We start from the raw sequence: 15,134 nt of genomic DNA, 5'->3' as shown, positions 1-15,134 counted from the left end.
ATTTAAGTATGAGAAAACATTAAATGGAGCACAGAAAAAAATTGCTGAGAGAAAATACATCAAAATGATTGTCAATAACCCTCCCAGACTTCAGACAATACTACAGAGTTACAGTAATAAAAACAGCATGGTATTGGTACAAAAACAGACATATGGATCAATGGAACAGAACAAAGAGCCCTGAAATAAACCCACGAACTTTGGTCAATTAATCTTTGACAAAGGAGGCAAGAACATTCAATGGAGTAAAGATAATCTCTTTAGTAAATAGTGTTGGGAAAACTAAACAGCAGCATGTAAATCAATGAAGTTAGAATATTCCCTCACACCATACACAAAAATAAACTCAAAATGGCTTAAAGACTTAAACATAAGACAAGACACTATTAAATCTTTTAGAAGAAAACATAGGCAAAACATTATCTCACATACATCTCAGCAATATTCTCCTAGGGCAGTCTACCCAGGCAATAGAAATAAAAGCAAAAATAAACGAATGGGACCTAATTAAACTTAAAAGCTTTTGCACAGCAAAAGAAACCATAAGCAAAACAAAAAAACAGCCTACAGAACGGGAGAAAATATCTGCAAAAGATGAGACTGACAAGGGCTTAATTTCCAGAATATATAAACAGCTCATACAACTTAATAAGAAAAAAACAAACAACCCAATCCAAAAATAGGCAGAAGATCTAAACAAGCAATTCTCCAGTGAAGACATACAAATGGCCAATAGGCACATTAAAAAATGCTCAATATTGTTAATTATCATAGAAATGCAAATCAAAACTACAATGAGGTATCACCTCACATAAGTCAGAATGGCCATCATTCAAAAGCCCACAAACGATAAATGCTGGAGAGCGTGTGGAGAAAAGGGAACCCTCTTACACTGTTAGTGAGAATGGAGTTTGGTGCAGCCATTATGGAAAACAGTATGGAGATTCCTCAAAAGACTGAAAGTAGACTTACCATATGATCCAGCAATCCCACTCCTGGGCATATATCCAGAGGGTACCTTAATTCAAAGAGAATCCATTACTTTCATGAGAAAAATAGCTGAAGAAATTTAAAACATATACTATAATATTTATAATAGTGTGATTCAACAATTTTCAAATTGAAAAAAGATCTGATAGATTTTAACTTGTATTAAAGTGTACCAGCAGATCAAAATAGGCTTCCTGTACAGGCATAAAATTTTTCCCATCTCCCAGAGCAATTTATAAAGTAAAACATCTAAGCATTGTTCATAATTCTATCTTAGCTTGCCTTTAAGGTTAAACCTAAATACAGTAAAAAAAAAAGGATATCATTTCAGTTTCTTATTGATAGCATAAAAATTCATCACAAATCATAGAGGCATAAAATACTGATTTATTGTTTCTCTTGATTCTGTTTGTTGATTGGAAAGTTCTTTTATTGGTCTCCTCTGGCTCACTTGGGCTATTACAGATGGCCTGAACAGCTGGAAGGTCCAAATTGGCCTCATTCACAAGTCTAGCAGTTGGTGCTGAGTAGGGAGTCTCAGTTCTCATGACCTCTCAACCTCCAGTAGACTAGACACTGGTCTAGGACAGTGTTCCAAGAGGGCAAGCCGCAGTGCGCAAGCAGTTTCCCTCCTGTGCTTGTGTGATGCACACCAAGCCCAAAGTCAATCAGGGAGGGAGATACACACGGGCTGAATATTAGGGGTTATCAAATGCAACAATCTACCTCAGATATGAAGGCTTATCCCTTTATAAGAATTTAAATATGAGCAAAATAAAATATTGCTTTGGGTCCAATGGTAAGGTTAAGTAAGACAATTACTAGGCAATTTCTAATCTGCATGTGACTATGATTCAATGAAGATAATAGAAAAGGCCAATTTCCCCATGGCTAACTCAAGAACTAATGCCTTGCGGGGAGGGTACAGCTCAGTGGTAGAGCACATGCCTAGCATGCACAAGGTCCTGGGTTCACTCCCCAGTACCTCTGTTTAAAAAAATTAACAAACAAATAAACCTCAAATTACCTCCCCCATGAAAAAAAATTTGAAAAAAAACTAGTGCCTTATTAAATGAATTGAATAATATAGTTACATAATCAACTAGATGTTATGTTCATTTCCCCACCATGCCCTAAATTTTGTATGTCTATTTCCATACATAGAAAGTAATATAGATAAGAAATTCTCTTTTCTTAACATTCACCAAACATAATTTAGCTCTTTATTTTTTAAAAAAGGTTTCTTGTTTAAAAACAAGTATTTGTGAAAACTCTAATTCCTAAAAGTTGTACATTAGATTGACTTTTGTCTCAGAACTAATTTCTGCAAATACAGGAAATATAAAAATGGATTTTTTTTATTTTAGTGAATGTTTCTTTCACTATAAAGCAGACTCAATACATGTTATACAACTGATTTTTTAATGGGTGTTCCCTCCAAAGTCTGACCAGTCCAATGCACACAACACTTCGACAAACAAGATTTAAGATTCACTGAAGATTTGAGGGAGCAAATGTTTCAACTGATCTTGAGACTGCAGTAGATCCCCAGACATTTGCTGTGGAGCTTGCTCCCTCAACTGGAAGATGCTGTCTCCAGAAGCATCTTTCTTTGGCTCTCCTCATTCCAACCATGCTGGGCTTCCTTCAGGTCCTTCGACCCCAGCTTTCTCCTTGTGTCTCCTCCTCTGAGATCTCTCCTCCTCACTCCACTTCCTTCATCAGCTGGCTCCTTACCCATCCTCTGAGTCACTTAAGTGTCACTTCTAATGAAGACTTCTGTCTTCTCCATATATGTTCCACCAGCACCCTGTACTTTCCCTGCCATAAATGTCACCACACTTCATTATTTTATGTTTTTAGCTTTGTTTTTTCTCTGAAGAGGGCAAGGACTGACCCGTTTATTGCCGTATCTCTAGTGTCAGACACACAGTGGACACTCGAAAATGTCCCTCAGGTGAATATAAATACCAGGCAGAGAGAAAATGAAAGAAGAAGCAGTCTAGACAGCCAAGTTCAGACTCAAGATTATGTGCTTTACCCAAAGGTGAGGCTATCAAGTCTTGACTCCTAGTCTACTTTTATTTCAAATAAAAATCTGACCTGTTTAGATGGATGAATTCCTAGACCAACACAAATTTGAAGGGAGAAAGGAGAGAGCTACTAAGAATTTTCAAGTAAAAGCAGTCAGGACCAGCACTGTCATCCTGACAAGGAGAGAAGAAACAGAGTCATTACAAAAAGCCATAAGACCCACAGGCTTGGAGGAGAACACACCCTCAAGAGAGTCAGTGGGCAGCACAGCCAAATCCAAAGGGTAGCGCTTGTCCAGGTCCCTTGAGTCAACAAGAAAAGATTGAATTTTATTCCGCATGTTCCATTTAAGAGAAAATAATATATTCAATTATGGGAACTAAAGAGATAAACCTGGTTATCCAGAAAATTCACTTATCTACATGGAAAATCTTTTTTTTTTCTTTTTTTCTTTTTGCCTGGTAAAACCGTGAGGGGCTCCTGATTTTTCCACTAAAGGAGGCAGTATCCTTCCTCAGGGATACCAGCCCCCTGTTCACTGCTTTCCTGGCAATTACTCCACCATATTTCAATGAATGATTCACTTCTTTGTCTTCCCCGTTGGCCTATGCATTTCTTGTGGGCTGAGATACAGTCTTTTATCTCTGTATCCCTGACGTCTACCAGAACCTAGCACACTGTAGCTGCTAACCAACATTTGTTGAACAAATGAAAGAATGGTGTCAAGGCCAGAGCTTCTATTCCCCGCCTTTCCTTTAACAAGAAGACATTTAAAGACTTGCCACACAATCATATAATAGTGTACCCCAGGATAAATTTGTGTGTTCACCACCCTGGCTACAGACCAGGAACGCTGTGACTCTAATCCCAAATTGTTTTCAAAGACAGAGGGAAAAGGGAGCAAGAGATGTAATTTCTGCAACTTTAGAAATGAATTTTTTTCATTTCCTTTAATGCATGACTTAAGAAAAGATATCCCTGGATTCTTACACTGAATTGCTTTATGGCATCAGGAACCAAATGGCTTGATGTAGCTGAATTTCTGATATTTGATCCTTTGGAAATTCTCCCAATGGATATATTGTACAAGGTGTCATAAGCACCTGAATGGAAACAAACTAGTGACTACAAGTATTTTACTTCCTGCAAGATCAAATAGCCCTGAATCAAGAACTGGATCTGTAGACAGCTGCACCAAAACAGAAAATCAGTGGAAGGGACAGCAGCAGTTTCAAGGCCCCACCTGCAAAGTAAGCTGGGAAAGGGGGTGTCAGAACTAGCATAGCAGGAAGGTCACCCACAGGGTAAAACAAAGTTGCCAACTGGATGTGTTCCTCTGAAACAGCTTGGCAGCAGCTTGCCTTGCTCCAGGAGCACCGCCACAGTCGAGAGAGAGATGGCCACAAGTGGGTGGTGAGGAGTGAGAGAGCCTCAGGGACACCAAGCCACAGCTGGGCCAGTGAGGAAAACGCCAGACCAACAGCCCCAAATCTTGCCCGAAGACTTGAAAATGATCCATTTTCCTTTCCCTAAACTACAGTCCTCCCTCAGAATTCCCACTCCCAATATGTCCCATTCGTCCTTAAGATTCCTGAACCTAGAGAGACCTGCTCCCCAAAACTTTTCTCCTGCCCACTTAGATTCCAGTTCTGGAAATGGTACTATCCTGAGCATCCCATCAGCAGGGCCCCCAGGATGGAAATGAATCACACAGGGCACTGACCACAGGGATGGTATGGTCCCCTAAGCTTCACGAAAACGGTGAAGTGGCACTGATCATAGTAGGGCTTATGTAAGGGGCTAATGAAGACTGGACTCCTACCTCTGCTTCTAGACATAACCATTGACAATACAGCTTAAGAGGATCCCCCCGCCAGAGCCAGGGGACAACTGAAGTGTATTCCCTGGAAATTCTTGCAACCTCACATTCTCATGGATTGTAAATTGACTCAGTCCTGAGAACACTATGATACTCTGCTTTTCTGGAGTCCAATTGTGTTCAGGAATCTCACCACAGGTACTGTTCTGTCCCAACCAGCTGTGCTCCCTTGGACTCACACTTTATTTTTCTGTATGCACTGCAATTGTCCCTTGCTCATTAAACAAGTCCCTGACCACTACCTCTAACCCACATGTAAGTGGACGCCTCCTGATAAGTACTATTGTCAGGGGACGCGGCAGCTGTTAATCCATAGGCCCTGAGCCACCAAGTCGATCTCTGCCACCCCTCTGTTCTCCATTCACTTGTCACCCTGCCCTGTGAACAGCAAGTGCCCTATAAACCTAGGTGTTCCCTCAGCTTCCCCGACACCAATAGATCTTAACCTTTGCTGATTCATGGATCACGTTGAAAATCTGCTATGAACCTTCCCCCTGGAAAAAAAATAAATGTATGGATTTGAAAATAATTTTAAGGGGTTCTTGACTCATAAAGCCCATCCTTGGGCCCCCAACCCAATGCTAACAATTCTTGATGGCAAGAAATGCTGACCCTTCTAAAGAGACAGGCAGTCAGAAGAGTGAGGGTTGAAGCTTCATTCTCTATGTGTTCTCCAGATACATAAAAGCCTGCAGAGGATTTGAGAATCAAAGTTAGCCAACTTCATCCCGAGGTCCAGCTGGGTGCTGTCCTCACCTGTCCGCCCGAGCTCAGGCAGCAGCTCCTCTCTGAGGCTGACACAGGCCCCCCCCCGCCTTGCCCACATGAACACGCTCCCACCTACGGGTCTAGCCCAGACCTTAAACACCTTCCCCTGTGGCCATCCAAGCAAGCCTGGTGACTCTGATGCTCACCTTGTCACCTTGAAATAGTGGATGAAAAGGACTTCTCCAGGTCTGCCGGGCTATGCCTTCCTTGTTTCCTTCTCCCTTCATCTCTCTCCCTCTCTCTCTCACCCACCCAACCACATACACATTCCAGCTGTCACTCAGGAGAAGAGCCAGTGCCCGCATCTCAAGGTCTCCCTGGAGCAGATCTCCAGGAGCACATCTTCAAGCAGGATTCTGCCAAGCTCAGTGATGACTGCCACCGGGCCCCTGGCCAGATTACATCTCCTGGGTCACTCTGACCTCCTCAAACGCCACAGCCGTCACTGAGCTGGTATGCTCATGATGACATTCTACTCCAACCCTCTGCCTCAAAACAAAACAAAACAAAATAGCTTTGATCTTGGCCCAAAACGAAGTGGTCACCACACACATACACAGGGTTGCCACCAACCTTCCCCAACCTATGCCAAAAATAATTACATATTTCTAACAAAGACTGACCATGAACATAATGAGGTCTGTGGACCCAAGAGATGGAGAGAGATCTCCCTGCCCTTCCATGGACTAGAGACTTATCCATTCCAGCTTTTCCCAATCATGGGAAAGCCTCCTCCTCCCCGCAAACATATACCCATCCTTCTTGCATTAGCAAAAGAAACAAAACTCTAAGGTACCAAAAGACCTCTCAAGATGGACCTCAGAGTCAGCTCTTGATGCTGTGCACTACCACATAAATTTCTAATTCATGCAAATAATGTGTCACCAGAGTTTTATTCCAAGATCCAGTCCAATTCTGGCCTCTCCCTACATGCTGTCAAGCAATGCAATGTAATTAAAATGTTATCATAGCCTACGGTCTCAGATTGTTTTTATTAACTAGGTTTGTGATCTTGGGCAGGGCACTTCCTAACCCTGGGCCTGGGTTTCATCATTCATTCACTCAACAAATATTTATTGAGAAGCTAGTAAGTCCAGGCACCGTGCTAAGTACTAAAGACAACAAAGATGAGCAAGATATAGCTGAAGAATTTCCCACTCTATTGTTTATATGTTAATGTAAATAACTCATCATGATCAGGGCAATAATGCAGGTTGGACAAGGTACAGGAAGAAAACTGGGAGGGGAGCACCTGTATCTGATTAGGCACATAGGGGTCTATAAAAACAAGGGGATTGGGCTTCCAGATGAAAGAGGCTATTATTCTAAGATTGTGATGTATTCCGAAAGGGCCCAGAAGCCATTTGGATATTTTGCTTCAGGGAAAAGTGTGCAAACCACCCACCACCTTAGTGCAGATAAGGTGTTTACCATTGGCAATGTACCATTTGGCACCAATACTCCTTTCAAATTGAACAGAAGCCAGATTCTCATTATCAGCCTTTTGCATTATCCAATTCTAAAGCTCACCTAGGAAGATTTGGTGAAATCAAGTCTCTTCCAATTCAAAGGTCAGAAAACACATTATGTATACTTGTGCCATACGGATACTTAACCAGCTGATGAAATAAACACATCATTTAAGAGGGGGGCGGGAAGCCAAACCTAGACACACATAAAATGAATCCAACATAAGGCTTCCTTTCAAACAAAACTAGAAAAAAAACCTATTGATCTATTATTGCCGAGAGCTCAATATTCACCCTGAGAGACTATTGAACAAAAATGTGCTAATTGTGGCTTACAATTAAGTCAAGCACTTGATTTAGTTAATACTATCTAAATCTTCAAATACTAAATGGAACAGAGTTATGAATTCCTAAAAGGTCAATATGAATCCTTCCAAGTTACTTCCTTTTTCTATTTACCTGTTTTTTCTATTTTTACCACAATTAATACGTTTTGATGTTGTCATGTTCAAACCTGGTAGAGGTTATTATTTTACGTAGAATAAAGTGTGCCCTCTCCCATTAAAATATTGATTAAGTTTTTCCTATCTTCCCAAGGTAGTGTGAGGAATCTAATACTGCCACGTCCAGACTAGCTGATGAGTCAGGTTCTATCTACAATTTAGTGCTTGGATTTTGTTTTATCTTAAAGTAGAAATACAAGTGAAATACAAGGATTCCCCATTCCATTATTAATTCTTCATCAGTTATATCTACATCTATATATATATATTATATATATATACATATATCAAAAATTTTATGTGTTAAGAAGCCACCTCGATGGTTGCACATCAATGTGAATGCACTTAAAGCCACTGAACCGTCTACTTACAAATGGTTAAAATGGTAAATTTTATGTGATATGTATTTTACCACATTAAAAAATAAATGATTAGTGGGGAGGGTATAGCTCAGTGGTAGAGCACATTCTTAGCATGCATGAGGTCCTGGGTTCAATCCCCAGCACCTCCATTAAATAAATAAATAAAATTAAACCTAATTACCTCCCCCCCCAAATTTTTTTAATGATTTAAGATGATAATTAAGATGAAATTAAGATGATAATGATAATTTTTAAAGTGCAATTGACTTGTACTTGATTACAGTAAAGCAACAACAGATGCCACTTGCAGAGAAGGGTGACCAGTAGGTTGGTCACTGGGAAATCCCTCTTGAGGAAGTATTTTTTCTCATAAAAGTGCCTTTTAATTGACCACTGTAACAGCCATTTGTCCTACACAAGCACCCAAGACACTCCCCTAACCCACAGACTCCAAGTCACATAAGGAAGTTTCCTGGTGCTTGTGTTAAAAAAAAAAAATGCAATTGACTTGTATATGTGAACCTGGTATCTTGTAACCTTTCTAAACACCCTTATTAGTTCTAATAGCTTTTGGATTTTCTATGTACAATCATGTCTTATGTCTTCTGTAAATAGAGTTTTATTTCTTCCTTTTTTGAAAAAAAAAATCTCTGTATTAACAAAGCAAAGGCTACCAGAATATAAAATCCTTTTGTCTGTACCCTCAAACACTTCTAAGATATGCTAAAGAGGAAGAATCACAGATGTCAACTCAGATTAGAGAAGATAAGATTAAAATCACTTTGATTCCAATACATGAGAACAGTTTGAAAATAATTTTGCTTCGACATGTGATTAACAGAAAAACACCTAAGTCACGTACCCTTCCTGAGCCACGGAGGAAATCTGGCGGAGGGAAGTGGACACAGGCTGTTTCCAGAGTTCCTTGGTTTATCAGTTTCTTATTTGATCACAGGGTGATTCAACCAGGGTGTGCTGTTTCAACCTGTTTGGTCTTGGTACAACTAGAAAACACACTTGCTGACTGGCTTCTATCGCCAATTTACAGATGAGGTTGGAACAAGTAAGAGAATGGACTATGACAGTTTTCACTCAGGAATCCTCAGAATAGTCACAGATCCGAAACCCCTCACAACCACAACAAGAGCCTGCACAAATGGATGGTCTGAGACCTGCAGAGCCCAAGGGTCAACTGCAAGTCTTGCACTGGAGAGGTAAGGAGCCAGAGGGCAGGCAGGCCAGGACTAAGAAAACAAGAGCTCCAAAATAAACAAACAAAACCCATTAGCAAAAAGTGCTAAAGGGTACACCTGAAACTAACACAACATTGTAAATTGACTCTGCTTCAATTAAAAAACAAAATTTTAAGTGCCCAAAGGGCTGGATTTTCCAATTTTCAGTTAGACTGTTAAATAACTATTCTTAGAACTTTATCGTGTTGATTTTTAAAAAACCAAATGATAGAGAGCAGGAAACTAAAACCATGTCAAAAGGTAATTTTTAATAATCTCCTAAATAGTTTTCATTAGCCAAATACATCAGCCTGGTATAGCTGGAGAGATGTATTGCTAGCGTAATAAGCATCAGTAGAGTCAAATGGACTACAGATTTCAAACATACACATAAAAACAATGGGAGCCCTAGAGACAAAGGAATATTAACTTAGTCCCAGATATTTGATGAGATCAAATTATTAAATATAACAACATATAAAAGCGGTAGTAGAAGACATTACATCTCACCATAGTGGAAAGTTTTTTTTTTTTAAATTTCATCAGAAAAAAAAAATCTAATGAAATTTTGTACATGGCTGGGACAAGAAGATCTTAAAAAGGAACTCTGACAATCTGAGGAACACAAATATAGCACGACTTAAACAGAAATCATGTTTATAGTAAGAAGGAGAAAAAAAATACAACTTTTACAATAGAAGAAAGGAAAATACAAACCATGCACAAAATAATTACTTCTAATTTTTTTATTTGTTTATTTTGTTATTTCTTTTAATGGTAGTACTGGGGATTGAACCTAGAACCTCGTGCATGCTAAGCATGCGCTGCACCACTGAGCTATACCCTCCCCCTGCAAATACATTTTTTGCAAAAGAAACAAGCCTCAGTTTCCTCATTTACAAAATGAAAAGTTGAAATAGACTGCGTATTTAGTGATCAAAAATGTTATGTGTTAAGAAGCTATCGCAAATTTTGCACATCAGTGTGAATGTACTTAATGCCCCTGAACTGTACACTTAAAAATGGTTAAAATGGTAAATGAGCTATAGGTGTGCCAGCTGTGATGGGAGCCCCCAGACAGAGAACTGCCTCTACCCTCCCCTTTCCTTAGGCTGCAGTACAAGGTCATCGTCATCACTTTCTCTGTGACACTGTGGGGGAAAGGCTAAGAAGGCCTAATTCCTAAATGATCTCCATGTCCCATCCGGCTCTAGCGCGCTGTCACTGTACCGCCAATAAATCAACACTGTAACTCACTGCAGCAACAATTCGAGGAGACAGAACTTCCGTTCTACCCAAAGAAATAACACAGATAATGAAAATGACAGAAACATTTCTATCTTTCTAAAAGCTACTTTTCTGGAAAGCACATTTAAAGAACATCAAGAGAAAAAAATTAAGTACATTTTAAAGCAGGCATTCCTAGAAAAATGTGTTTCTGGGGCAGATTTGAATGAGGGCCTAAAGTCACACATTTGATGGCTGAAACTGTAGTTGTCAACAAGTACATGAATGTGGCAATTAGGGATAACATGGATATGTACTAAGGATAGTCATCAAACCCTGCAAATGCCACCATGAAATAGTTTCCAACAAGGGGTACACAAAAGAATACAAAAAAATACATAATAAAGTTTAAAAATTTAGTAGGGAGGGTTTAACTCAGTGGTAGAGTGTGTGCTTAGCATGCACAAAGTCCTGGGTTCAACCTCCAGTACCTCCATTAAAATAAATAAATAGATAAACTTAATTACCACCCCGCAAAATTAAAAAAAAAAATTTAAAGTAAACTGATAGTAAACATTAAAAATAAAATAAATTAAAAATTTAAATTTGCCCCATCCTTTTCCAATGGGTATGAAAATATGTATTTTAAATTTTTATTTTTATTTATTTATTCATTTATTTAAAAAATATTGCAGAATTTCTTTTACAGAGGCCCTGATGGCATGCACAAATTTACCTTAGCATTCAAGTAATTCCTAAAAGAACATTCTCAAATTTATACTTGGGGTAAGTTTTTTATTTAAAATCGGTTTTGAAGTATATACGATCTTTCTACCTTCTATGTTTTTAAATGTCCAAAAATTAAAAGTTTGAAAGTTTAATTGTGAATTAGATCCTTTTAATTTTAAAATGTTTAGATTTTGTTATGTGAAGTGTGTAGCTTAGTGTGTAAGTTAGTTCAGCCTGGTCAGTCATTCTATCTTTTCAGGGCTCTTGCTTCAATAAGAGAAATAAAAAGACTCAGTTAAGTATATTGTTGAACAGTGCTCCTGAAACTTCACTGTGCAGACAAATAACCCAGGGATCTCCTGAAAAATGCAGCTTCTGATTCAATAGATCTGGGGTGGGATCTGAGATGGTCTATTTTGTTAACAAGTTTCCAGGTGATGCTGTTGCTGCGGGTCCAGGACCACACATGAAGAGCACAACTAGAGAGCAATAGCTTTCAAACCGAGGTGCAGGGGATTCACCCGGAGAGCCCCATTAAACCAGACTGTTTGGCCCCACCCTCAGGGTTTCTGACTTAGAAGGTCTGAGGCAGAGGGGGGGCAAGTGAAATTCTGCATTTCTATCAAATTCCTGAGCAATGCTGATCCTGCTTATCTGGGAACCACACTTTGAGAATCACTGCTATCAAGGAAAGAATATTAGATTGTGAGAGAGAAAATGTGGGTTTAACCTCCACTCTGCTACTAACTGGCCCCCTGACTCTATCAGGTAGAAATGCATTCAGGTGCAATGAAAAGAATATTCAGTTAACTGTAGCTTAAATAAATAGTAGTTTGGTTTTTCTCACTTGGTAAATCCGGAGGTGGGCAGTCCAGGGTTGGGGTAGGACTATTAGGAAGACATTAAGGACATGTGGCCTTCCTATCTTAGTGCTGCACTATCACTCTATTTGGCTTTTGTGCTCACAGGCACAAGACAGATGCTGAACCAAGTTCCAGGCAGAAGGAAGGGTGCAGAGCGATGGTGGAAGGGGCACTCCACTGGACTTGCCCTTCTGAAAAAGTTTTCCCAGGAGTCTCCGCTCCGTGACTTCTGCTTACATCCCACTGGCCAGCGCTGAGGCAACCATAGACTAATCACTGGGAGGTGACTAGGGAAAGGAGATTGGACGGGCTGACCAACATCTCCTGTAGTGATCTCAGACACAGACACAGATCTTCATATAGTATCAAGACTAACAGAAGCTCCAAAACATAGGACACATTGTAGCTCTCTGAACCCTAGTCTCCTCACTCATAAAGTGTATCAGATGCACTACAGGCATTTTGGGTAAGGCAATTTATCACTGTGTGGGACCAGCTGGTACATTGCAGGATCCCTAGATACTAAAAGTCAGTCTGGCCTGCCCCCGCCTTTGTGATAAAACTAAATAGGCCTCTGTTGGTGGGGTGGGGCCTGGGAGGGGACTACCTCCCAGGATTTCTGGGATTGGAAACCACTGTACTAGATGGTGTCTGGTCCAGAACTGTGATTCCTTCTGGCCTCTTTAATAAAGGCTAGTTTGGGGGTTTTTCTGATGCCTTGGCTACACAGCAGGAGCACAGGTCCCCACTCCCCATCTCATGGTGCGTAGGCATTCCTTCATCTCCTTATTACTACTTTTAAACAATTCCTCTTTTACCTTGCTGAAAAAGCCCTCCTCCACCTTTGAGACACTGGTTATCCAACGCCAGCACACTCTGCTACTATTTGTTCCATAGACCTACCTACTTCCAAATCACCCTTCTACAGTCTCCAGACTTTCCTCTCCAGTCCAAGCCTCGCCTTCAGCCAAAGTGGCATTTGTATCCAAATGGATAGTCCTGATTAGACTGGCTGTTCCTTGACCTGCTCACCTCCAGTGCTCTTTACCACTTCTCTCCTTGTCACCCACACTATGGACAGACCTCAGCACTTACCATCCCACAAACTATTCCTTAACCTTCAACTTGACTGCTCACTCTTGTACCATCACTCCCCACACCTCCGCCTTCTCATTTATTCCCTTTGTCCCATTCTTCCTCCTAATGTTGATTTCGTGCTCCCAAGCAATCCGGCCCCTTCTTAGCTTCACATTCTTCTCCCTGCAGTCTCGATAATCTGATCCAACCCTCCTTTATTTCCCCGATCTTCACCTCGTCCTCCTAGGAAAACCCAGCCCCGGCTCTCACTTATCTGCCCTCTGACTCCTACACTTGGGCAGCTGAACACTGCCCAGAGGCAGCGCACACCCACAGAGACTCTTGCCTTGACATCCTGCTGGTCTCTACTGCCTCAGCCCTTTCCACCCACTGGGCTGGGAGTGCTTCTTCTTGTCCCCGTCAGCCCTCTCCTTGTTCCCTACCTTTGTCACCTCCCCTCTCATTCTCACTCTCAGCAGATAACTTCACTCCTACTTGACGGTGAAAATAGAAGCCATCAGGCAGAATCCCCGTCAACTTCCTGCCCCCCAACTCCCACCCTACTAAAACACTTATTTTTATCCACTCTCATCCTTTCCTCCCTTTCATTGTGGGAAAAGTTTCCTTCCTGCAGTTAATCCCTCCACCTGAGCTTGCATCCCAAAAGCTCCAGTCTCCTCAGGGACTTGGTTCTCAGAATCCCCTCTGTCCCTTCAGTATTTCAACACCAAAGCTTCTCCCATGTTCTAAAAAGCAGTGTTCCCCAGACACTACATTCCCATCTCCTCTGTACAAGTCTCCCCTTCTCTGTTTTCCAGCCTTAGAGCTAGAGTTCTTAACCTTTTTCACACCATGGATGTCTTTGGCAGTTTGATGGATGATGTTTCTGAATGCATATAACAGACATAGAATTACCATGGAAACAAATTATACTGAAATACAGGTGTTACAATATATTGATAACATTTATGACATAGTAATACATATGCTCCTTTCACTTTACTTTTGTGTGTCATCCATGAACACATTAAATAACAAAATCTTGACGTGGGTCTAATCACGCCCATATTCACAAGTAGTGATGATTATAAACAGTATTTTGCAACATCTGCATCAACTTTAATGTGATCTAAAAATAGCTGTGAGTTTTACAAATGACAAAGTCACAGGTCTGCTAATGCTAGTGATGTGTGACAATTACAGTTATAATAGAAGAGAAGGCTAAACTTTAATTAGAGGTGGGTGAAAAATCAACTTGGAGGGGATCTGTGAGCCCCAGATTAAAACCCCTGTTTTAAAGTCTATGCTCCCTGCCCACCTCCTCATCTTCTATTCATGCCTTAGTTTTATGATTCCTCAAATATTCATTAGTGTCAACTATGTATAAGGGTAACTAACCTTTTGCAGTCTAGTTTTTACTCTCACAGCCCTTGGTCACTATCCCCACCAAAATCACCAATGGTCCCTCAATCTAGAAGGATCTTTTTTTGTCTTGTTTTTGAGGGGAAGTAATTTGGTTTATTTATTTTTAATGGAGGCACTGGGGATCAGAACCTCATGCACGCTAGGCACGTGCTCTATCACTTGAGCTATACCCTCCCCTCAGAAGGAAGCTTTTCCATCTTCGTATTACTACTCCATCTCCCTGAAGACTTGGATGTCAAATCATTTCCCCCTTGGAACTTTCTCTTTCCTAGGCTTCTGCACTATCCTTTATGGCTGTGCCTCCAGCTGCAAGTAAAAACAGAATTTTTTTTAAAAAAGGGTAAATATAAGGAAATATCCCACACTTTAAGAGGTCCAGATATGAAGAGGCACCAAGGCTGATTAATTTGATGGCTCAGCAGCAGCATTAGGACCCAGGTGCCTTCCATCTTTCTGCTCTTCTACCCTCAGTGTAATGGCTTATCCTCAAGGCACTCTCTGCACAGTGAGAAGACGACTACAGCCCTTTCCCAGTGCCATATCCAAAGGTGACAACATGCAGTGGAAGAAGACAAT

The 15,134-nt window shown here is 40.6% G+C and overlaps 1 protein-coding gene across 1 annotated transcript in view; it reads right to left on the bottom strand.

Annotated features, from left to right (window-relative positions):
* The window catches only part of RETREG3 (reticulophagy regulator family member 3), a 48,393-nt gene that overhangs the window by 30,270 nt on the left and 2,989 nt on the right, over positions 1-15,134 (bottom strand). The window contains exon 2 of the mRNA XM_072939303.1: positions 973-1,018. Within this exon, the coding sequence (XP_072795404.1) occupies positions 973-1,018 (46 nt within the window). The remainder of the gene's footprint in view (positions 1-972; positions 1,019-15,134) is intronic.

The sequence above is a fragment of the Vicugna pacos genome, chromosome 16, assembly GCF_048564905.1.
Source record: "Vicugna pacos chromosome 16, VicPac4, whole genome shotgun sequence".
Taxonomy (NCBI): domain Eukaryota; kingdom Metazoa; phylum Chordata; class Mammalia; order Artiodactyla; family Camelidae; genus Vicugna; species Vicugna pacos.
The sequence above is the reverse complement of the archived record's forward strand: the minus strand, read 5'-3'. Positions and strand labels throughout refer to the sequence as shown.